General features: G+C 39.2%; 1 protein-coding gene across 10 annotated transcripts in view; it reads left to right on the top strand.

Annotated features, from left to right (window-relative positions):
- Positions 1-25,638, top strand: part of agrn (agrin) — a 299,876-nt gene that overhangs the window by 163,639 nt on the left and 110,599 nt on the right. For all 10 annotated transcript variants that reach the window (XM_067446245.1, XM_067446240.1, XM_067446239.1 and 7 more), the window contains one exon: positions 9,834-10,049. In XM_067446245.1, coding sequence (XP_067302346.1) covers positions 9,834-10,049 — 216 coding nt within the window. The remainder of the gene's footprint in view (positions 1-9,833; positions 10,050-25,638) is intronic.

The raw sequence follows: 25,638 nt of genomic DNA, 5'->3' as shown, positions 1-25,638 counted from the left end.
AAACGAGAAATCCTTGCCGAAGCAATCCAACATCCTAAAAGACCAGTTTTCGTCAATCAAGAGCTACAATTGGAAGCATTCGAGTCAAACTGAAAAAAGAAAACATCTTCCAGTGAGACAATTATACAATGGCAGGATTTGATGCCGATTGGCATAGTCTGTGGGAACAAAAACAAAACCGAAAACATTTGGATTGGCTAAATGCGTTGTAAAACTATTTACTAAATATTAATTGTGCCCACTGATTCATTTGCATAGCAGCATTCATTTGCACAAACAGTCTGCTTTGTCAAAGTGCCAGATTAACTAAAGGAATTTATGCAGTTCCCCATCTTTCAGATCAGTTCTGATTGCTAAATTGTGAAGGATGCTACAGTTCACCACAATCTAGTGTGCTTTCCTGGGACTGTACTGTATTGTTCCATCACTGCGAAACACATAAGGGCATTTTTCACACATTTGGCTCATTTGGAGCGTTTGTTTCAGAACCTGGTGCATTTTCTCGCTTAGTTGTTTAGGCATACATGAACATGGCAATCACATTTGGATCTTCACCTAAACAATCGCTCTGAGATCGCCTAAACAAGGTGGTCTTGGTCCGAGCAGTTCGGTTGAGGTGAGAAATCATTGAACCATGCCGTATCATAATTCATAACGTAAAATGTTCTTTAAACAGCATCTGTTTGATTTTATGAATAAGCACATTAGTTCTCGCAGTTGAAAAGCAAGGAAGCACCTCTTCCTCTTAAAATGTTGTGCATGAATGCTGTCCGAACAGTGAATTAATTCCCACTAACAGCATTTTAAATATATAGGCTGTAATTTATCAGTTAGAGTGGGCGTTATGGCTACATTTGCACAAGTGGCTACAGATAAAGCCACAATAAGCTTTCAGAGCGAACTTATCAATGACGCAAAGGAAACTGACCAAATGTACTTGCATGTGACTTGCATACACAAACACATTTTGGTACACTTTGAAATGTTGCCTTGTGAAAGTAACCCAGAACCAAAAAGAAAATGCAACATAGACGTACACATACACACACATCTACACACACACACACACACACACACACACACACACACACACACACACACACACACACACACCGTACATACGTACGTGCGTGTGTGTGTGTGTGTGTGTGTGTGTGTGTGTGTGTATGTATGTATATCATATACATATAATATGCATAGATGTGTATGTGTAAGTCTATGTCTCTCTCTCTCTCTCTCTCTCTCTCTCTCTCTCTCTCTCTCTCTCCATATATATATATATATATATATATATATATATATATATATATATATATATATATATGAATTTTTGTATATACAATATTATAATGACAATAGTATTTTACTGTCAACCATTATTGGCCATAACATCAAAATAATTATTGGCATATCATTTTCATCCAGAATTGATATTGTTTCATCAATTGAGTTTGATCATCATTTTAATAAATTACAGCAGCCATGATCAACTGAAAATGTACACAAGCTGATGAAATTTTTCTGCAGGCTATAATAGTGAAATGTTAATTGTACAGCGCTATTTCACTGCATTAACAGCTAGTTGCACTGTGTTGTTTAGTCAAATAACCGTATTGGTTAGAGTGTGTGTGTGTTGGTGGGTGGGTGGGTGTATGTAATGTGTGTCCTTGTTTATATTACATCGTGGGAACCAAATGTCCCCATAAGGATAGTAAATCCTGAGATCACCTACATTGTGGGGACCAGCCAGTGGTCTATGGAGAGTCCCCACAAAGATAGTGAACCAGACATGTGTGTGTTATATGTGTGTGTTGCATTGCCATGTTTAGTGAATTTGCCCCCTATTGTAATGTAATTTAGCAGATTTGTGTATAGATACTGGAGATGTTTTGGTATTGCTGCGGGTGTAGCATGAAGCCATCTGGCAATGGATTGGATTTGGTCCAGAAGAGATGCCACAAGACCCCCTTCCCTCTCCATTATTGAACACTTCGTATCCCTCCCCCTTCACCAATTGCAGTATCTCACTGGACTTCAGGAAATATGTAATCTCACTCTTAATTTCCTCCATTTCAATATTTACTTTATTTTCATCTTTGAACTTGCAAAAATGTGTGAATCGATTGAACTAAAGCAAATAATGATGTGGATGGACTAAAGGGCAGATCAGAGGGAGCCCTTGAAACACGCGTTCACACGGCTCAAAGGTTGATGTTCATGAAAACGTGTTCAGATGTAGTGAGAGAGGAAGACGCACTCCTCCTTAACTTCTTCTGGACGGTTTTAAATAATAGAATCTTGCGTAACACCGTTGTAAGGTGCCGGTGACTTGTTCATGCATACTCCAGGATGTTGTAATCATTTTGATGCTTGTCTGGCTGCCTTTGTGCCTGAGATGAACTTGTGAGTAGGTTCATTTTTAATAATTGAGACGTGTTGGTTTTTGTGTTAAGAACCACCCACTGAATGACATTTAGAGGGATTAACCAGTTCATTTTGTTTTATTTGCCGTTTAGTGGCAGGTTTGTATGCTTCTAATTGTAAATATCTTGCTTACTTGCTAACCTTTGCGGTGCAAACCTACAAAGGTTGTATATTTTTTAAGAAAAAGAAATAAACACTCTTTCCCAGGGCCTTCCATCTATGCCTGACCGCACTCTCATCACAGATTTAACTGTCCAGGACCACAGTGCCCTTTGGTAGACCACTGGGCTGTCCCTCATAAAAGTGGCTGCCTTAAACATCCCTTAGGAAAAAAAACTAAATCGCATTTCTGTGCATCTTCTTTTCATGTACAGTACTTCTTCTTTCTGGCTCTTTTCTCTGTTCTTTGCCCTTTGTCTGTGATGTGTAGGAGAGTTTTAACCGAGAGGCGTCTCTGGTAAATAAGTTCGGTTAGGTTTAAGCCGGGGTCAAGGCCCCGAGCTGGCGGGAATGAGCAAAGAAAGAGAGAGGAATTGATTGAGCTTTTATACGTGGAAATTGAGAAAATAGAGGGTGTCTTTGACGTGACCTGCCCTTGCCCACTGTACTATCTTTAGCTACAGAGAAACAAAATAACACCAGCTTTTATATTTGTTCCTCCCCTCGCCCCCAACTCTTCATTTTAGTTTTAATAAAACTTAATGAAATGGAAAGACATGGAGAAAGTGAAGAAAATGGTTTTAGAGGGGTTTGGGACACTAGTCAATTGGACAGTCTGCATAGACCAGCAAAACCAGTTTACAGACCAGCTTAAACCAGCTTTGTGCAAGATATGAGCGCTTGACCAGTCTTAAAGACCAATTAGACCAGCTTTCGAACAGGCTGGGAGTCCAAGTAAGACCAGCTCAAAATGCCAGGAAAAGGCTTGTTTTTATATTTTCATTTATTTATGTTTTTATTAATATTATTATTATTTTAAACCAGGAGAAGTCCTTAGTAGTTGCTTGACTGGAGTTCCAGCAGATTTTCACTGTGTGAGTGTATGTGTGTAAGTTCGAAACTGTTTATAACTGCTCTGCAGACTAGTCGATAACTTTATCAGACAGTAAACATTGAAAGATCTCTATAGGAAGCCTCTGGGATAACAACCTGTTGTACTGGAGTCAGCTTATTCTACTAGACACCGATTGCTCGTCTCTCTCTCTCTCTCTCTCTCTCTCTCTCTCTCTCTCTCTCTCTCTCTCTCTCTCTCTCTCTCTCTCTCTCTCTCTCTCTCTCTCTCAGTCTGTTTTGGTTATTGTAGAGTTTCATAGAGCTAAACGGATGCTGTGTTTGTCTCACTGTGAGTGAGTTGGTTATGGTCTCTAGAGTGTTTCTCCATTACTCATGCAGAGATCAGAGGTATCACACATACCCGTGGTGGTCTTGCTATAAATGAGATTTTTAGAATAATATCTCATAAAATGAATGTCTCCCAAGAGATGAACGTGCCCTTGCTGACACAAACAGGCCATTATTCCTCAGCCATTTATTTAGCGACCCATGCGTTTTAATATCTTTTTAGGATTGCTTATTGCTGTTTTCGTCTTATGTAGTCCCACAGCTCCATCACCAGACCATCATTTTGCATTTTCATTAATATAGTTAAAGTTAAATGATTAAAGTTACTCCGTTTTAGGCTATAAACAATCAATGAGGGTGATAAACAGTCGCACAAAGAATCTTCCTCTCCAACTGAAGCAGTTTATCAAAACACAATTAAAAGCAGAAACTGCATTTATTTGGACAGTCGGTTATATAGGATTAGTGGCATTTTATATATACATTCACTATACATACTCAGATTTAAGTTGTTTTGTATAAAATCCAATTTGGAAGGCACAAATTATACTGTATCTGAAGCCTTGAGCTTCCATCAGTAGTTCCGTGCAAGTTAACGCACATCTACAGTATTGTGCGAATGGGCCTATTGTGAAACCAACGTCTTTTCCCCATTGATTCTAGGGCTGTTGTCATGGCAACATGTTCCCGCACTCATGTCTGTGGCACCACATGGCTGGAAAATGAGCGTGAAGCTCAAAACGCCTAGGCTGACATCATGGCAGAAATGTACAGCCACAGGAAGACTCAACTCAAACTTCCACATGACGCAGGTTGCAAAAGACATGGGTACCTAATGCATATATAATGAGCAATACGTGCTGAAGGACTAGCAGTTTCATTGAATGCCCCATTTTCAGCCGATTAGAGCTAGAGATGCCTCTAATCAAATTCTGCATGTTGCTGGTATAAACTGATGAAAATTTTCTTGTTATATAAGTGGTGATGGTAAAATTCTATACTGTTCTATACTGTTTTTTGTAAATACTTAAAAACTAAAACGGTAAAAAAAATAGAATCAATCATTTTAAATTCTTATACTTCACAACATCATATAGAGTGTGGGAAATGGATATTCATTTTGAGATTTGCTAAAGAATACATTGTTAGTCTTTTTAAAGATTACATTTAAATGACACAAAAACGCGCAGAAATGAGCAACTATTACATTTTCAGTATCCTGATATACAGTGCATACTAATTATTGACCAATAAATGTAACAATTTGAAATGTCTCTAAAATCAAGACAGGCAAAATCTATATGTTACTGATATCAGGCGATATTTAATGTACAGTTATGATGTATAGTATTTTGGACCAGTGAGATTCTAGCTTAAAATAGTAAACAGGAGATTTGACCATTTGACGACAAAACCATTTGGGACAAAAAAAGCTTTTTTTTCCCACTTGCGTATGGCGTCGTTTCTGGTTAGGACAGAGTGTATGGAGCATCTGTGTAGATTTTGGCTGCTTGTTCGATCTGCTGCAAATAAAAGAGTACTTAATGTGAATTTCAACAAAGGCGCAGGTGTTGCAGTGCAAATCGAACGCTTGATGTGAAGTCATGCGGAATGTGAAATGAGTAAATGATTGATAAACTACACATATGGATGAAAGTCTGTGTGAAAGTCTGTCTCATTTATGAGAATCGCATGCTGGGGAAAAGCTTTCTCGCGCTTCGTTTTATACCCTTGGTGATGGAAAAGAATAAATGGAAAGTGATGGAATGGACTTGGGGGTTCAAATCCCTCCACCCCCTTTCAAAAAGCGTTAAGTAGTAGGTGTTTCACATGCATATGCATTATTCAGACATGAATATGCATTGCTCTGACACTCGGCTCCTCTCACGCTCGCAGTCTTTATTTAGACTGGGCTCAGAGTCACAGACCGCTCAGACACTGACCCTATAGATCTTGGTCTTCTCCATTATTACATCTATAATTGATAATGCTCAACAGCCACTAGGTATAAACGTTTGATTTCTTTGTGCATCACTATGTCACTATGCTCGCATTGACTTCTTATTTGTGGTTGTTCATTTCTACCCTGTTAAAATTTGTTTGTTTTTTTAAAAATTGTATTAAGCATGTGCATCTAAAGTTTGTAATTTGCTTAAAGGGGACCTAGTATACAAAATCCACTTGTATAATGTATTTGAACTGTGTGTGTAAACCATATATCAGCTTATAATGATAAAAACCCACCCTCTCTTTTTTGTATAATCCCCATAAATCATAAACGGTCTTTCCAAACGAGCAGTTCAATAGTTCCCCACCAATGACTGGTGACGATCTGCCCTATTAGCATAGATACCGCCCTGAGTGAGCCGCAGCAGTCCGCCATTTCTGTTTTCTCGCTGTAGCTGCTGGAGATATACAGTGTCTGCTCCAAAAAAACATCACAACTTCTGAGATTTTGCCTGCATGACATTCTACAGTTTTGTTGTTGCCGGAGGATCCAAAGCGTGAGCTGCAGGGTATTTTGAGCTGAAACTTCAGGCACATTCTGGGGACACCAGTGACATATTACATCTTGTGAAAAGGGGCATAATAGGTCATTTTTAAAGTTCTGTAAATTAATGAATCTGGTGTTTTTTCCTGCAAAACTGATTTTGGAGGTGTAATATTAAGAATTGATTGATTGATTGATTGATCGATCGATCGATCGATCGATCGAACGAACGATCAAACATTCATTACATTTTAGATTACTTTTCCCTCCATCTAGAGCCAAGGTGAAAGGATAACATTTTTTATTTATATGTCAAAGATTCAAGCCTTTAAGAGCCATTTTTTTAACTTTCCCATAGTTCCACTGTTATTAATAAAGACATTTTAATCTCAACAATTCAGTTTTCTCAAAATAACTAAAAATAAAACAATCAATATACCAATATGTATTACTGTACATTGCATACATATAAACATATATTATTTTTTAAATTTTTAGTCAAAATATTGTAGATTTTAATGTCATCCGATAATCACATAATGCGCCAATCAATTTATTAATCACAATTTATTCACACATCAAATTCATCTGAGCCCCAAATATAATTCAAATTCATTATTGTGTTAAATGAGAAAAGCATCAAAAATACATATAAATAAAATTAGCTTTATAAAGAAGTATTTTCTTTGGTTCCACATAGAATTTATTACACATAAACCTTTAGGCTACGATAGTTTTTTTTTTTTCCTCTTCTGAAATGGTGAAATGAATTCTGACATTTTTGTGAAATGTATATATTTTCAGACCAAAGCAGTTTTGTTACCAACATTCTTTAAAATATTTTATGTTCTTCAAAAGATATACAAGTCATATGTTTAAATCTAAGTAAGGGTGCGTAACTGTAAATAAGCAGAATTTAATACATTCATTCATTCTTTCAATATTATTGTGATTCGTTATATACAGTGTAAGATAATGGGAATAACAGTAGCTTCTTTAATGAGTCTCTAGACGCAAAAGAAGAGTGCGCCTCCAGGAAGTGCTGTCCTTTGCAGGCCAATCCCACTGAGATCCTCAGGCTTTCACGGAGTCTCTATGACTGTGTCTTCAAGTTGTTGGTTTTGACCTGATTTACTCAGAATCAACAAAGAGCCAGGCCGCCACAGTGCTGCGGTGAATCTCAAACAGGCGCAGAGGTGACAAGCACTGTGTTAGAGACAACCGTGGGCAGGTGTGCATGTCGGATTGACAGCGGAGTTCAAATGCAGCTCTCCTCACGCCTCAAGCTCATGTGTGCACGCTCACCCACACGTTCCACACGTGTGACACTGTGTAGATAGCCGGTCACTGATAAAAACTAAATAAAAAAGCCCATTGCATACACCTGATGGCTGTCAGTCAGTTTGCGGCAGCTCTGGGTTCTTGCCATAGTGGGCCTTGCCTGAGGGAATTATGGAAGTTTGTGTTTTGATGGCAGTTGTGAGACAAGAAAGCAATAGAACGAAACCGTCTCAGAGGAGTTAACACAGATGCTCACCTGTCAGTATGAGAAAGGAGGGAAAATGGTGTGTGTGTGTGTGTGTGTGTGTGTGTGTGTGTGTGTGTGTGTGTGTGTGTGTGTGTGTGTGTGTGTGTGTGTGTGTGTGTGTGTGTGTGTGTGTGTGTGTGTGCTTTACGTGTTTGTGTTATTGTATGAAGTGAAGTCAGTGATCAGGAACAGCTAGACAGATCCTGGAGCATACCGAGTGGTCATGCCACCCTGTCTGGACCTGTTCTGGTAGTCTGTGATAAGAAAAAAGAAGAGAGCAGGTTTTTTTTTTTTTTTTTTTTTGAGATCACTCGTCAACGACCGGGTCTTCTCAGCAGTGTGCGTGTTTTGAAACATTTCTTGCATTGATTTGGAATTTAAAAGTAATTTTTATTGTACATCTCCTTAGACAGGAGCTTCAAAGTCATAGTTCACCCAAAATGGAAATTCTGTCATTTACTGAAAATCATTTACCTTCATTTCGTTCCAAACCTGTATGATCATTTTCATTGACTGTGATGATGCATTTACACAGTCATTATCATAGTAAATTAAATTTTGTGTTAATAATTTCATATTTTGTGTTTTATTAACTTGGCATTAAAGTGATAGTTCAATTAGAATTAGACCCCACTGACATGCATTATATGAGCAACGGTTGGAGTTAAAAATCTTCATTTGTGTTTTACTGAGGAAACAAACACACCTACATCTTGAATGCCCCCCATGGGGGTAAGCAGATAAACATCAAATTTTCATTTTTGGGTGAACTATCCCTTTAATATAATGCTACATGAGTGTTTCTAATACAGAGGGATTGATGGCAAAATTGATATCTTTCTTATTTCTAACCAATATAATTACTTTGTCAATCATTTTACCATCTTTTGGACAGTCAATGAAACGCTGTCATGGATTTATTTGATTTTCTTTTGCTATTGGGTCAAATGGGAACGGGAAAATTATAGCTGTAGTTTTCACTCCCCACTATAGAATTTGCCCAACTTGGTAGAATTTTGCTTTTGAAAAGGGTCTATGAAAAAGAACTGGAGGTTTTTAAGCTTCAAGAAGAAAAAAAGATGCTCCATACAACTCACACTTTATGTTCCAAGTTGTCTGAAATAATAAAATAGCTTTGAGTCAGAATCCAACTGAAATTTACTTGAGCAGCAGATCAGTCTGCAGATCAGATTTGTGAATGAATCATTCAAACTAGTTTGGTGAACAGAAAGTGATTCGTTTGACTCAAAAGAATGTTTTGTATGGACCACATTTATGATGCTTTCTTGTCCTTTTTGACATTTGAAAGCTTATGTTTTGTGTCCCATTGGAAAGAAAGGCATGTAGGTTTAGAATGTTAAAATGCAAACTTTTGGGGCCTTAATCTTATTCGCCGTACCCCCCAGAGTTAAATAAGTCCATACATACCATTCTCATCTCCGTGCGTCCCATAACTCTGTCTGACGCACCCACCGCTAGCCTAGCTTAGCACAAAGACTGGAAGTAAACGGCTCCATCTAGCCTACTGCTCAGTACGTGACAAAATAACACCAACATTTTCCTGTTTACATGTTGTGATGTGTGTAGTAACATCGTGTACTAAGACCAACAGAAAAGACAGAGCATCCATGGTACGGCAGCAAATTTCCTTCGCAACTTTTAATTTTCCATCAGTATGTATGGACTTATCAAACTCTGGGGGTTAGGGTGAGTAAGTTAAAGTCCCAAAAAGTTCCTTTAAAATATGCCTATTTTCATTTTGAATGAACTATCAGAACAGAAGCAGGTCTTTCTAGCACAGTGCTTGTGTTGAGACAGTGCTCTCATTGATTCTGAAAGCAATAATGCTGTACATCTCTTCAGACAGGAGCTCTAAAGGTCATGTGTTAACTAAAAGAGTTTTTAGACTGAGCGCTGATTTGCATGAGCTGTTTACAAGGCTCTTTTTGTTCCGCCATCATATGACTGTAGTCTTCCAGAACGCTGCAGTTGTCACATGATCGTGGCTTTCTAAATTGTACTCTGATGTCTGTGTCTCTGTCTCTGTAGGTTGCCGAGGGAAGCTGTGTGGATTTGGAGCGTTGTGTGAAAGAGACCCGACTGACCCCTCTAAAGGAGAATGTGTGTGTAAGAAGATTGTATGTACGTCTGTGGTGGCGCCGGTGTGCGGATCCGACTCCTCCACCTACTCCAATGAGTGTGAGCTGGAGAAGGCCCAGTGCAAAACACAGAGACGCATCAAAGTGATGCGCAAAGGCCCCTGTGGTAAGTCCAGTCACATACCGTACACAAATCAGTGCATCTATTATTATTTTCAGTGAACTTCTTCGAATATACAAGTAGCTGTACATTTTAGTGTATGAAGACCCTTTTATACAGGTTATGAAAAATGTAAGCATGATATTATCAGAGGCGGACAGTAGGACCTTTTTACTCTACTTAAGTACATTTTTCTGTACTGTAGCAGTTTTTTTCTTTGAAAAACTTTTACTTCACAACATTCGAAAGCATAATATATTCATTTTTACTGTTCCATATTGCAGATACTTTAATATTTAATTACATAAGGAACGTAGTTCTGTATACCTTTACTCAAGTAAAAGTAATTTAAAATTAATAAATTACTATTAATAATTAATGTAATTAAGTATTAAAGGTAAACAAAAAAAGGAAATGTAGTGCAGTAAAAAGTATGACATTTTATATTATACTTTGGAATGTAGTGAATAATTTTTTTTCCAAAGAAAAGTACTGATAAATTATATACTTGAAATATTAATACTTTTTTCTAGAAATTAAAAATACTTCACTACTGTCTGCCTATGGATATTATAAAGACATGTTATCTTTAAATCATTTAATGAAATATTATCAAATTATTGAATTAAAGTGTGTTTTGTCATTGTATTAAATCAGTCAAATTAAGTAAAATATAATCTACAAAAAAGTTACATTAGTATGTTTCTGGAAGAAAGACATTTCTAATTAAAAATATTTAAAACATAAATATTCAATAAAAAAGTCCAACTGTATGTTGCAAAGGACGATTTATTTATGTATGTATTGAATTATTTTATTATTATTTATTCGGGGTTTCTGCGGAGTCATAAAAAGTCATAAATTTAACAATAAGTATTTAAGCCCATAAAAAGTCAAAAACGTCCGGATACAAGGTCATAAAAACATAAAAACAAATGTAAGGCCTAAAAAGTCTTAAATTCGCTGAAGCATTGCGTTCTAGGTCTTAAATAATGTTAAACAGGTCTTAATGTTCCTATGACTATCCAAACTTAAATTCAAATATTTTTAATACAGACCAAACAACAGTTATTTTTGTGTGTGTCCATATATTTATAAACCTCATCATGGACAGATCATCTGTGGAGTGGAGAATGTGCGTTTTGTGTGTTTTTCACCGTTCATCATATATTCCAATCAATTTCCTTCCATGAATGATAACTAATATGTGAAATGTGGCCCATAATTAAGCCGACTCTGGAGCAGTGGGCCTGGCCAGCGTGAGCCGTAATTACGTGATTCGATAGAACATGCTGTACAAACCCTTCAAAGAGCTCTAATTAGCCACCTCACATGCTGTCTAGCAGGAAATGATCAGTCCTGAGGAATGAGAGCTCCGGCCTGCCAGTGAACTTCAGCCTCCATTCAGAAATGCATTAAAGATCACTCTGTCCCGGTGTGTTAATGCAGTTGAAGTTCGGCTCCATGCTAAATGCCGCTGGCTCCGCAGCAGGGCTTTAATGGGCAGTAGCCTCCCTGCTATTGCGCTAATGAAATTGACAGTGTGGCTATCAGGGGTCGTATCTCTCTCGCACGAATGGGATCAGCTGCCATGGATAACGGGCGGTTCAGGGTTTCTCCTGGGCAGAGCGGTCGAGATGGGAGCTGAGTCAGGTTAGCTGCCGCTTTTTGTTTCTACAGCATCCAAAATAAGTCAGCCACCCTTGCCAAGTGAAAACTTGAGTAAATAAAGAGTTACTTGCAAGTAACATTCCTTTTTATTGGTTAGATATTTTTGATGTTTTTAAAAGAAGTCTCACCAGGGCTGCGATTTGATCAAAAATAATTTTATTTATTTAAATACTTAATTACAGATGTGCTGCTTAATACATTGTGGCAAACCATGAATATTTGATTAATAGAAAGTTGAAAATACAATTGTATTTAATTTCTTTCTTTCATATCATTATAAATCTTGACTGTCAATTTTGATTCATTGAATTTATATTTGTGGAGTAAAAGTATTATTAAAAAGAAAAGAAAAAACATCTTACTGAACCCAAATATCTAAATTATTTAATATTAAATATGTCTTAGTGAATTAATTATTTCAGTATTTATGTATATATCTGTATATATTTTATATTTTGATTATATTTTATATTATTTCTGTAGGAAAAAAAAAAAAAAAAAAAAAAAAATATATATATATATATATATATATATATATATATATATATATATATAGTACATAAGTAAAATATTGAAATTGCCATGAGGAATTATTTATAGCTGGTAAGTTATCACAATTCACACTGCATTTGCAGGAGTGGCAAAGGGTTAATTTGGACCCCAGGCATGGGATAAGAAAAGAAATTCAGAGAGTTGCCCTGTTTTTAAAGATGAGCGGGGGAGCGTGGGTGCTCTGATAATATTGAACACCGGTGGGTAAACAGAATCTCCAGCTGTTTGTGTGAGTCAGTCAGTCAGTCATTCAGAGAGTCAGTGAGTGAGTGAAGGAAAAAAGTGGATTGTGTGTGTGTGTGTGGAGCTCATTTCAGGCCAGCCGTTTGCTGGAACTCATCTGGGTTGGCAGCGGCGAAGCAGAGCACTGGACCAGGGCGATTGATCAATGGAAGGATTGATCATATGTTTGCAGAGCACGTCTGGAATTACTGTGATTGCCAGGAGCGCTCTCTTTTCTCACTCTGTCTTTTTTTACACATTAACGTCTCTTCACCTCTAGACTGACTCAGTGATGAAAACCGCTCTTGAGTACCCACAGCATGGAGGAGTGCATCAAATATTCACTCCCTAAACCAGGCCTACAACTTAAACTAGCCGCCGAGGCTGAAACTGTCAGCTTCTATTGTCTAAATGAGGTTATTCTGCTGTACGGAAGAGCGGGGGTGGAAAAGCCTTAACCTCAGGGTATCATGGGAAGCTGCTTAATGGAGGAATCAATATGTTTGTCCCGTTATTGACGGCTGAAACTGTGTTCCTTCACTTGGGAAGTATGGCTCATTTCTCTCAGATCCTTTACCTGCCATAACTCCAGGTGTTGATACTGTGGGACACACATGGTTTTTCTCCTTCAGTTGCTTTTCGCACTCTCCGTCAGCTGATTCTCACATCGTAAGGCGCTACATGAGTATTTTACTGCCCTGTGTTAATGTCAAAGCTGACGTTCATCCAAGCAGGTAACCGTTGCTGCATCCATGAGAGATTTATGATCTTTCCTGCAAACATATCTCAGTCAATATTAAAGCAGCTCTCTGAGCTTTACCCCGAGGCTCAGTAGCATAGGGATATACTGTTTGAGTGCATCATAATAGTGATCCATCTCAGAAGAAAAGGACAGATTGTTTTCAAAGAAATGGTTGATTAACAATGCTTGGATGTAGATAAAAGTGAGCTTTAATAAAAGCTTTGCTGAAAAGGGAAGTGTGCAATGTCTTGGAAATAGTGGCACCAAATGGAAATGCCACAATTATTTAATTTTGTGTGTGTGTGTATATATATATATATATATAGAGAGAGAGAGAGAGAGAGAGAGAGAGAGAGAGAGAGAGAGAGAGAAAGAGTTTCTGAAAATATTATTTATTTAAATCAATGTTAAGGTGTGAAGTGTTGCTGGGGCATTGCTTTTCAGTTTCTGTGGTGTTCTTTGTGGTTTAGGTGGTGTCTTTTGGTCCAAGCAAATATAATTTGACCCTGCGTAATGTTATAAATAGGTCAATAGGTCAATGGCCAATTGTTTCGTCTGGCTCTGTTTTGTTTTTTTTAGGGCAAAAATCAAACTTAAAAATAGAATAGTACACCTCTCTTTAGCACAATATATGATTTTAAATACAATCATGCCTGGTCAACCTACGATTGAGTTGTTAAATAATTTTGGTATTGGGTAAAAAAGAAAATTCCACTTGTTATTGGTTAAAGGGTTAGTTCACCCAAAAATGGAAATTCTGTCAATATTTACTTTCCCTAATGTCGTTGGCTGATTTAAAAACAAAGATTTCGAACGGTTATGAATCAGCGTAGCGATTCAGGATTCGGATCGCCAATGTCATGTGATTTCAGCAGTTTGACACACGATCTGAATCATGAATCGATACGCTGATTCATAACGGTTCGTAACTTTGTTTTTAAATCGGCCCATCACTATAAGTCGTTATTTAGGGTTTTTTTTGCACACAAAACTATTCTTGTCACTTCATAAAATGATTGTAGAGCCACTGTAGTGAGATGGGCTTTGTAAAGACGTCTTTAGTGCCTTTTATGGGTCTTGAGAGAGGAAATGACATTGGTGTCAATGAAGGCCTTTCTGAGCCATCGGATTTCAACAAAAATATCTTCATTTGTGTTCCGAAGATGAACGGAGGTCTTACGGGTGTCCAACGATATTAGGGTGAGTAATTAATGACAGAATTTAGATTTTTGGATGAACTAACCCTTTAAGGTGTGTGTGAATACGCTTTTGTCTCGCTTATTAAAGACATGGTGTGAAAACCAACGTCCTGTTTGGCTGATTGTTCCCTGTGACGACTTGTTATTCAGGCACAGGCAGGGTCCTGGTGACACCTCTGCAGCCGCCGCCGATGGCACGTATCCAGCCCTGCCTCGTGCAAATGAGTTTTTCGCTCACCCTGTTCCACCCCTGCGTCGGCTCCCGTGCTCGTGCATGGAGACGCTCGCCACAACACATTCACCTGTCTCCGTGACAGGAGACTCAATTCACACTCATCAGCGCCTTCTCGACTTCCCTACTCTATCTGCAGGGGGGGAAAAAACCCTGCAGTCCCTCACTCTCAGACTAAATTTAGTTTGGGTTACGTCTACTATACAGTCTGGTCATATCCACCGGCACACAATTATAGCAAGATTGACTTTCTCCTTCAATAATGGAGTTCTCTTTGAATTTTGGAAGCAGATACTCTGTTATCTAGCAACATCCATCATAGTGAGTTTTTTTTTCTTCTCATCTTAAACTTTCTGAAACTCAGTGTGATCTTCTCATCTGAAAAATGTTGCAAATATGCTCCAGATGATTCTGCGACAGGTCTGCACCCCTGTGTCCATTTAACACATACCCGCTCTTTTAATGTGATCTACCTTGTGATCCGAAACTATTGGTCAATTCAAACCACTCTAAGTTTGATTTCAAACTTTTGGAACCCCATGTTGGGTTTCATCAGGCCCAAATCTAGTATCTCAAATGCGGTTTGTCTTATAGCATCACGTCCACACTATATAAGCAAGCACACACAAAAGCACAGACGTCGACTTGAATGTGATCAATGCCATCACAAGAGCTTCATTCTGCTGCTTATCCCCTGGAGAGTGAGGATACTTCTTATACAAATCTCTTTCTCTCGCTCTCCTCATCTGTCTCTCAGTCTGTCTCTCTCCCTTTCTTTCTCTCTCTCTCTTCGCCTGTCGTCCTGCTCACTTCCGAAGGGGGAGGATGTAGTGTTGAAGTGAGATAAGGCAGATTACAGCAGGACGGGCACATTAAAAAGGCACATTTTCCACGCTCTTGCTTCTAATACCAGATGGGAGACGCTTTTTACAACTTATTCATGTATTCATGCATTTGACTGGCCTGAATAATGCATTGTTATTTTTAACCCCTACTGCACTCGAGTGGTGAAACGAGTGTAACAATCAGGGACTTAGCAACTGTTATAACATTTTCTGACACTTTTAGAATGTTCCCTGGCCAATTTTTGGGCAATAATAATTGTATTTTAAAAGCTTAATTTGCTTGGCTAGAGTGCAGGGAATAAAAATGTAGGCAGCTGCATAAAACGGTAGTTTTTAGCCTTAGTATTTGCATCAGCTATAGATCGGTTGATTGTAATCTGCAGTCCTAATACGGATACTTAGTCCCAATATAAGTGTACCATAATGATTCAGAGTAAGAAAAAAACATTGTTTGGAAAATGGTCTGAGCATAGCGTCTGATTGAGTCACCTGTCAATTGGGTTACCCTCGGTTTCCGAAGCGCTTTACTCTTAGCAGTGTGAACAAGTGTCACAGCAGCCGTTGAGTGAACGCACAGAGTAAAGTCATAACATCATTTTAAACAAACTTAAATGTATCTTATAGTCCTATCCCGATTTTATATATATATATATATATATATATATATATATATATATATATATATATATATATAGTAGCTGCATTTACCACGTCTGTCAGGTATGTCTACCATGTGCCTCCATTGATTTGATAGCAGCGGTATGCTTCAGGACACATTATGTGCTTTTGAATGTAAATCATAAAGACATATTAAAGAAACAATCGCAACTGATTGGGTATGATTATATTTTACCTTTGAAAACAACGTTTGAATGCACTCCGCTACTTAAATGCATGCACTCGCTGTGCCAGATGTGATTATTGACTATTACATTCAGCTTCCTGTTTGTGTAGTACAGAGTCAGATACGCTGCCACACACCAGCGGCACAGCCACTGCCCTTCCCATCGTCTTCATGGTAATGAGCTGCTATTTGTCCTCTTTCTTACCCCTTCCTTTTCTTTTTCTCATCCTCTTCCAAAAGATTAGTACCTCTAAACAAGATGAGTTCATTTCGGTCCATAATTACATTTCCCTCCAAGGATGTCCTTCTCTTGTCCACGACCTTTCCTGAATCACGTACACAGACACACACCACTTTACGCTCTGGCACATTCAAGCGTGCACGAGTACAAAGCCATTCATGAAGACCCGTCTGCGTCCACTCAAGGCCCTTTGCGGTAATCACAGAGGTGTCTGCCCGACCTCTCTAAGGTTAATGCGGGAGAGAGCAGCTTTTCCCATCAGCCAGTGGGGTTCTGGTGACAAAGAGATGCTTCACCTAACCCTCTCCGAAGCGCTTTATGTCTCTTACAGCCTCTACAGAGAACACAGGTGCAGGAGAAGCCAGCCGGTCTGAGAGAGATTTCTTTAAAATACTGTTCTCATTTATTTCATGTGGATGGATGGACGGAAGGACAAGATGGGTGGGTGGGTGGGTGGGTGGATGGATAGATGGATGGATGGATGGATGGATGGATGGATAGATAGATAGATAGATAGATAGATAGATAGATAGATAGATAGATAGATAGATAGATAGATAGATAGATAGATAGATAGATAGATAGATAGATAGATAGATAGATAGATAGATAGATAGATAGATAGATAGATAGATAGATAGATAGATAGATAGCGTCCTGGCTATCCCATTTTTAGTTGTTTGAAGCTTCTAAACCACTTGAAAATCTAATTTACGTCTCTCCCGACAGGCTGTATATTATCAACTTGCAGAACGCATGAATACCAACTGATAAATGTGTGTGTGTGTGTGTGTGTGTGTGTGTGTGTGTGTGTGTGTGTGTGTGTGTGTGTGTGTGTGTGTGTGTGTGTGTGTGTGTGTGTGTGTGTGTGTGTGTGTGTTTGAAGGGGCTTGCTTGAAGGAAAAGAAAATGATTAGCGTCAAATGTGCCTGCTGATTGAACTCGAAATTTGTTTGCAAGAAAAAAGAATACATTTTTTTAGAATATTGCTTTTAGCCAAAACAAACAATTCCATCTTCGTCATTATGTTTGAATATGCAGTAACAGAGAGCTGTGTAGGGAGGGATCGATATGTAAGCTATATGTGGCCTTTAAATAAGGTTTCCTGTACTTTTCTTTGGCCTCCATCATTAACCTTTGGTCTCTTGAAATCCCAAAGCAGCCGCTTTGAATCTGGTGACCTGTTTATATTGGAGTACAGTGCCTGGTCGAGCCTTGCAGTTGTGTGAATAATTAATTACAGCATTAAGTATTAAACTTAATGTTTGTTTGTGCTATGGAAATACATCAACAATTACTTCTCAAATATTTTGGTTTGTAGTCATGAGATGCTTCACCGACGATTTCACAACGTTTCAACTGACAATTGATACAACAGAACTATCTATAAAGACTATCTATCTATCACTGGGAGCGGGTCTTTTGACCTGAGCCTGTAAGCAACCACTCAGAACACATTAGCAATGCCTCTTCCGAGAACACCCTAGCAGTACCATAATAACCACCATAGTTACCACATGCTGTAGCAATGGCCTAGCAACCACTCAGAAAATCCTAACCCAGAACATCCAAGAAATGCCCTAACATTTACCAAAACACTGTAACATTAACTTTCCTTATAATAAGCACCTAGCAATGCCCTTGCAACTACAGAGAATACCCTAATAACCACCCTAGCAACCACCACTTAGCAATTTATTCAGAACACCCTAGTATTGTGGTAGTAGGTTTAACACCATTCAGATTTTCGTAGGATACCTAAATGAATATTAGGAACACCAGTTCAATTTCTCATTAATGCAATTATCTAATGAACCAATCACATGGCAATTGCTTCAATGCAATTAGGGGTGTGGTCCTGGTCAAGACAATCTCCTGAACTCCAAACTGAATGTCAGAATGGGAAGGAAAGGTGATTTAAACAATTTTGAGCGTAGCATGGTTGTTGGGGCCAGGCAGGCTGGTCTGAGTATTTCACAATCTGCTCAGTTACTGGGATTTTCACACACACAACCATTTCTAGGGTTTGCAAAGAATGGTGTGAAAAGGGAAAAATATCCAGTATGCGGCAGTCCTGTGGGCGAAAAGGCCTTGTTGATGCTAGAGGTCAGAGGAGAATGGGCCGACTGATGCAAGCTGATAGAAGAAAAACTTTGACTGAAATAACCACTCGTTACAACCGAGGTATGCAGCAAAGCATTTGTGAAGCCACAACATGCACAACCTTGAGGCGGATGGGCTACAACAGCAGAAGACCCCAGCGGGTACCACTCACCTCCACTACAAATAGGAAAAAGAGGCTACAATTTGCACAAGCTCACCAAAATTGGATAGTTGAAGACTGGAAAAATGTTGCCTGGTCTGGTGAGTCTCGATTTCTGTAGAGACATTCAGATGGTAGAGTCAGAATGTGGCATAAACAGAATGAGAACATGGATCCATCATGCCTTGTTACGACTGTGCAGGCTGGTGGTGGTGGTGTAATGGTGTGGGGGATGTTTTCTTTGCACACTTAAGGGCCCTTAGTGCCAATTGGGCATTGTTTAAATGCCACAGCCTACCTGAGCATTGTTTCTGACCATGTCCATTCCTTTATGACCACCATGTACCCATCCTCTGATGGCTCCTTCCAGCAGGATAATGCACCATGTCACAAAGCTTGAATCATTTTAAATTGGTTTCTTGAACATGACAATGAGTTCGCTGTACTAAAATGGCCCCCGCAGTCACCAGATCTCAACCCAATAGAGCATCTTTGGGATGTGGTGGAACGGGAGCTTCGTGCCCTGGATGTGTATCCCACAAATCTCCATCAACTTCAAGATGCTATCCTATCAATATGGGCCAACATTTCTAAAGAATGCTTTCAGCACCTTGTTGAATCAGTGCCACGTAGAATTAAGGCAGTTCTGAAGGTGAAAGAGGGTCAAACACATTATTAGTATGGTGTTCCTAATAATCCTTTAGGTGGATATATATATATATATATATATATATATATATATATATATATATATATATATATATATATATATATATATATATATATATATATATATATATATATATATATATATATATATATATTCTACTGTATACCATGTGCCTCCGTTTTAGTTCCAGCAAGATTGTTTTCTGAATTCATTTGTTTGAAACAAATTATGTATGAAACCTTTGTTGGCTATAGAAACGGGGATTATAATTGAATATATTTTGATTGTGATCTTTTTCCAGCTGTGCGTGCGGACGCATAGATTTATCTTTAGGATGGAGAGCGCACGCCTCCTGAATTAAATCTTGAAAAGGCATCCATGGTAACATTTGCAGTGCACTGGGTTAGCACTCACTAAAGCTCACAGGGGATAAACCTCGACTCTGATAGACATGTTTGGTAGTGTATTAAGCCATGAGCTAACATAGACCTGCTGGTCTTGCCCATGTTGTTCCCTTTCTTACTTCACAGGCCAGGGGTCAGGAGGGGCTTACTTTGTGAATTGTGCATGTGCACAAGTGACAACTGGCCTTTGAGTTCAACCACAAAAAGATGTGTATTATCCATTTTTGTGCCTAATTTTCTTTATCCAAGGGCAACACTGAGGCATGCAAAGGAAGAAGACAGCTGCAGTCAAATAAGCCCTTTGAAGAAATACATCAAAAGAACAAATCATCTCGGTGTGTGAGGGATGACAAAAGCAGAGGGTGGGACACTGGAGGTCATCTGTGGATGTTCAGCTTCATTTTTTATTTTGACTGTTCTCCAGTTTCTAGCGTTGCAGCAAAGATGGTGAAAAATTTGAACACTTGGGAATATTAATGGATAGTTTCTAGGCTTTGTAAACCTTGCTATTCTGGGTTTAGTACAAGAAAATCTCATCATTTGTGGTATAGTGTTGATTATGACAAAGATTAAGGTAAAAATAAATAAATAGTTAGGGTTACACTGAGGAACAATGGAAGCAAATGGTTTGTTTATATAATATATGCATGTCTCTACACCGATCAGGCATAACAGGTGAAGTGACTACCATTGATTATCTCTTCATCCCGGCACCTGTTAGTGGGTGGGATATATTAAGCAGCAAGTGAACATTTTGTCCTCAAAGTTGATGTGTTAGAAGCAGGAATAGGTAGGCATTTGAGCTACTTTGACATGTGCCAGATTGTGAGGTTTACCCGGTCTGCAGTGGTCAGTATCTATCAAAAGTGGTCCAAGAAAGGAACAGTCGGGAACCAGCAACTGGGTCATAGCTCAGTGATGCATGTAGGGAGTGAAAGCTGGCCCATGTGGTCCAAAACAGATGAGCTACTGCAAACAGACGAACGACTGTAGCTCAAATTGCTCAAGAAGTTAATGCTGGTTCTGACAGAAAGGTTTCAGAATACACAGTGAATTGCAGTTTGTTGTGAATGGGGTTGCATAGATGCAGACCAGTCAGTGTGCACATACTGACCCCTGTCCACTACCGAAAGTGCCAACAGTGGGCACGTGAGCATTAGAACTGTACCACGGAGAAATGGAAGAAGGTGGCCTAGTCTGAAGAATTACATCATGTGGATAGCCGGGTACATGTGCGTTACCTACCTGGAGAACACATGGCACCAGGATACACTATGGGAAGAAGGCAAGCCGGTGGAGGCAGTGTGATGCTTTAGGCAATGTTCTGCTGGGAAACCTTTGGTTCTGCCTACCTAATCATTGTTGCAGACCATGTACACTCTTTCATGGAAACGGTATTCCCTGGTGGTTGTGGCCTTTTTCAGCTGGATAATGCACCCTGCCACAAATTCCGTCATAATGTTATATGATTAATCGTGATTAATTGATTTGACAGCACAAATTGTTAGTTTCTTCACCGCCATTATTAGTGCCCCATTGCAACCTTGATTTTTGTTTTTTATTTGTTTTGTTTTTTAAACAAGATTTGAAAAAACAAACAATTGTGATATTCACCAAATCCTGTCAATCATGGTTAACTTGTGTTGAACCCAGTATATTCCATTTAAGAACAGAGGGGATCAAAAAGTGGCACCACCCGCAGCTCCTCTCAAGCCTTCTTAACACATACACGCCTGGGGCTCGCAGTGCAGGGTGGGTTGTGTAGAACCCATCCCGTCAGGATTTCGTAGCGGACGCTGACAGCTCCCTGCACGCATTATGCATTAATACATCCACCACTAACACATTATCACAGCACTGTCAGAGAGGCGGATCAGTGGAGGCTTCTCTTGCTGTCTCCACTTCCTCTCACTCCATTTATGCCTTTTCCCCACTTATTAGTTAGTCGTATAGGTCCTATTCTTTCTTCCCGTCTCTCTTTTCTCATTGTCTTAACCTCTTAAGAGCTGGAGAAGAGCAGTTAATTGGCTGTGAGAGACATTTCCAGTCCATCAATAGGTAACTATAGACTCACGCTCTCTCCTCAGGATACTTCATTTCCCACCCTCGAAATGAGCACTAAAGCCCATGTAAGAAACGTCTCATCTCCGTGGCGACCACAGAGGTTCATAGCTGTTCGGTTTGCGACGCCGGTCACATTCTAACAGGCAATTTGCCTGCTTGTCTCAGCTTGAGAGGGCGGCTTATCTGTGCTAACACAGCGGAGAGCTGCATACACACCTTATACAGGGCGGCCTTTTTGCATTTTAATCAGCTTGTCCTTTTCCTCAATGCTCATCAACTCTCAGTGGCAATAGGTGGAAAAGCTCTGACTGTTATTTAATGGGTTCATGGAGGCAGTTCTGGATGCTGTCACAAAACAAACAGAGCGCCGCTGAGAAGAAAGCTGTTTATTTCGGATTGTCTGACTTTTCTGAATGTGTACTTTCTGACAGATGAATCAGAACTGATTTAAAGAACTGCATTTCATCAGCCTGATGAAATCAGACATCTTGGAGTCAGGCTTTTGGGGATGAGGCCAATCTGTTGAAGTAAAAGTAATGAGTCAGAGCTCAGTTGCCAGTAGTTATGACTGTGAAGAAAGTACCAGAATGCGTCAGTCAGTCTAAAGTCATAGACAGAACAAACTTGTTTGTCATTTTAGGGAATAAAATATACTGCATAGGCGAGAGTAGGGTCACTTTTGTAGCACACTGTATCTTTTCGCTGCCTGTGTGCGTGGATATTATCTACAGAATCAGGGTGTGTATTAGCACTTCCCCCACACAAACATTAACAATTTTTTGTTAAAGTGTGACTGGTTGGTTGGTTAGTTAGCGAGCCCAGGCTGATGAAGTGCGAGGTTCAGACGTGCAAAGACGAGGGAGGCACTATCGTCTTTTTTTAGAGAGGGAGAGGAGGAAAAGAGAATGAACACTTTGATCACACAACACACACACAAAAAAGCTACTGATCTCATCCTTACGATGCCGCTTGCCAGGTTTATCACATGTATGCGAGTGGGTTTGTGTGTGCGTGCCACACTGGAAAAGTGGAGCGTGGTCCTCAGAGAGAGGCAGAAACCTTTAATTAAACAAGTGGGTTTACACAAAGTAAAACCCACAATGATGGCGGAGACTGTAGTCTGATATGACGCACGGGAGTGGTGAAAACAGGGACGGAGATAGTGAGAATGAATTAGAGCCGTTGGCGTGTGTGGGGACGGTCGGAAATGAAACTAGCCCCCTCTGAAGTGGCACGGTCTGTTCACTCTTCAGCAACTCAGTGTTTGTCAGTGCCTCATGAATATGCATCATCTAAATAATAATGATGATAATAAGATGGTACCCCTGAGTATCAAAATAGAAATGTAGTTAGTTCAGTTAAATCACTGTGGTGTATTACATATTAAAACTTCCACCTTTCTGTCACAAACTGCCTTGATTTGATAAATTTAAAACAAAATGCTGAACAAAATATGATGAAATCACATTTAATACACAATGAATAATACAAAAACTTCAGCACGCAATGCTAAAAAAGACCATGAACAGATGATGACTGTGGGTTTAAATACACAAAAGCTAAATGAAGGACAGGTGTTGGTGATAATCTATGGAAACCAATGCTGTGTTCCAGGCAGCTTTTTCAGCCCATTAGTTACGACTTCAAACCAGGACTTTGCAAAATTTTGCATGTCATTCGGAAATCAAGGTGCTAGAGTCTGGAGGAAGACTGGGGAGAAGGAAATGCCAAAATGCCAGAAGTCCAGTGTCAAGTACCCACAGTCAGTGATGGTCTGGGGTGCCATGTCAGCCGCTGGTGTTGATCCACTGTGTTTTATCAAGGGCAGGGTCAATGCAGCCAGCTATCAGGAGATTTTGGAGCACTTTATGCTTCCATCTGCTGAAAAGCTTTATGGAGATGAAGATTTCGTTTTTCAGCACGACCTGGCACCTGCTCACAGTGCCAAAACCACTGGTAAATGGTTTACTGACCATGGTATTACTGTGCTCAATTGGCCTGCCAACTCTCCTGACCTGAACCCCATAGAGAATCTGTGGGATATTGTGAAGAGAAAGTTGAGAGACGCAAGACCCAACACTCTGGATGAGCTTAAGGCCGCTATTGAAGCATCCTGGGCCTCCGTAACACCTCAGCAGTGCCACAGGCTGATCGCCTCCATGCCACGCCGCATTGAAGTAGTATTGAGTGCATAACTGAACATAATTATTTGAAAGTTGACTTTTTTGTATCAAAAAAACACTTTTCTTTTATTGGTCAGATAAAATTTGCAAATTTTTTGAGAATTTTGGGTTTTCATGAGCTGTATGCCAAAATCATCAGTATTAAAACAATAAAAGACCTGAAATATTTCAGTTGGTGTGCAATAAATCTAAAATATATGAAAGTTTAATTTTTATCATTACATTATGGAAAATAATGAACTTTATCACAATATACTAATTTTTTGAGAAGAACCTGTACAGCAGATTTGACCATTTTCATTTTAGCATCCCTCCACCACCCGATCTCCTCACTTGATTCTAACAAACTCTTATTAGAAGTCAACACAATCTATAATAGTACTCTGGCTTCCCGGACAGCACCCCAAATACGCATAATCTTTACTCTATTTAATTTGATGTAAGTGTGAATTTTTTACGTTATTTGAAAAATACCGCAGATTACTTTCATAAACACCACATCCATAGGAGGCACTATTTCTCTTAGCCTGCAAAACATTGTTGTTTCGCGGGCTATGCCAAAGCTGTTTATATGATACACCAAGTATTTTGATACTGATTTGTCAATGGTATCTTACCGGTCAAAAGATGGTACTCTGTTGCTTGTGTGAACAGTGCATTTGCCTATTTACTGGATACTTTTATTGTAATTGAATGGGATTTCAGTGTTAAGGGCTTTATGATACTTTTATGGCGCTCTTTGCCATAAATTTGAAACTTGACAGCTCCTGCCCTCATTCACTTTCATTATACGGAAAAGAGTGGCCAGGATTTAAGATCTTTTTGAACCAAGTCATGCAAGTTTGGAACCACATGTAAATGGTGACAGAAATTTCATTTTTGTGTAAATCATTTCTTCAACTTCAGTCCTGAGTGATGGAATGTTTAATAAGAAATAGACAAAGTCTTTTGCAGAAAAAAAACAGGGCTTTCTTATTTTCAGAGCGAAAAAAGCTGATTATGTCCCTCCAGCATAAGGACGGGTACGCTGAAGCATAGCAATTGAGGATGTTTTGTGAATGCAAAGCTTGCTTGAAATGGTCCGTGGTGAATTAGAGTGACTTGTTTGTACACCCACCCAGCTGTGACCGAATATTCAAGTCTGGGGCACTGAGCTGTTCTTCAGCCCGGGTTAAGCCACTTCACTCTGCCATCTGTATCGACACGGGGCACGTCTGAGCCGTGTGGAGGTGCTGGGAGGCCGTGCCTCATTTTAACCCAATTTTATCTCAGTAATAGGGTTAATGTTTGGAACTCAGTCTTGAACTCCCACCTTAAGCAGACCTTATAGTGTGAGCATGACAAGCAATTATCCAAATACAACCAAAAGTACATGATGAAATTAGTGCTGCTTGCTAACCCTCAACATTAAATATTAAACGTTGGTGTGTAACACATCCAGAACCATGTGTGTTTGATGCATG

This window comes from Pseudorasbora parva, chromosome 6, assembly GCF_024679245.1.
Source record: "Pseudorasbora parva isolate DD20220531a chromosome 6, ASM2467924v1, whole genome shotgun sequence".
NCBI classification, from domain to species: domain Eukaryota; kingdom Metazoa; phylum Chordata; class Actinopteri; order Cypriniformes; family Gobionidae; genus Pseudorasbora; species Pseudorasbora parva.
The sequence above is the reverse complement of the archived record's forward strand: the minus strand, read 5'-3'. Positions and strand labels throughout refer to the sequence as shown.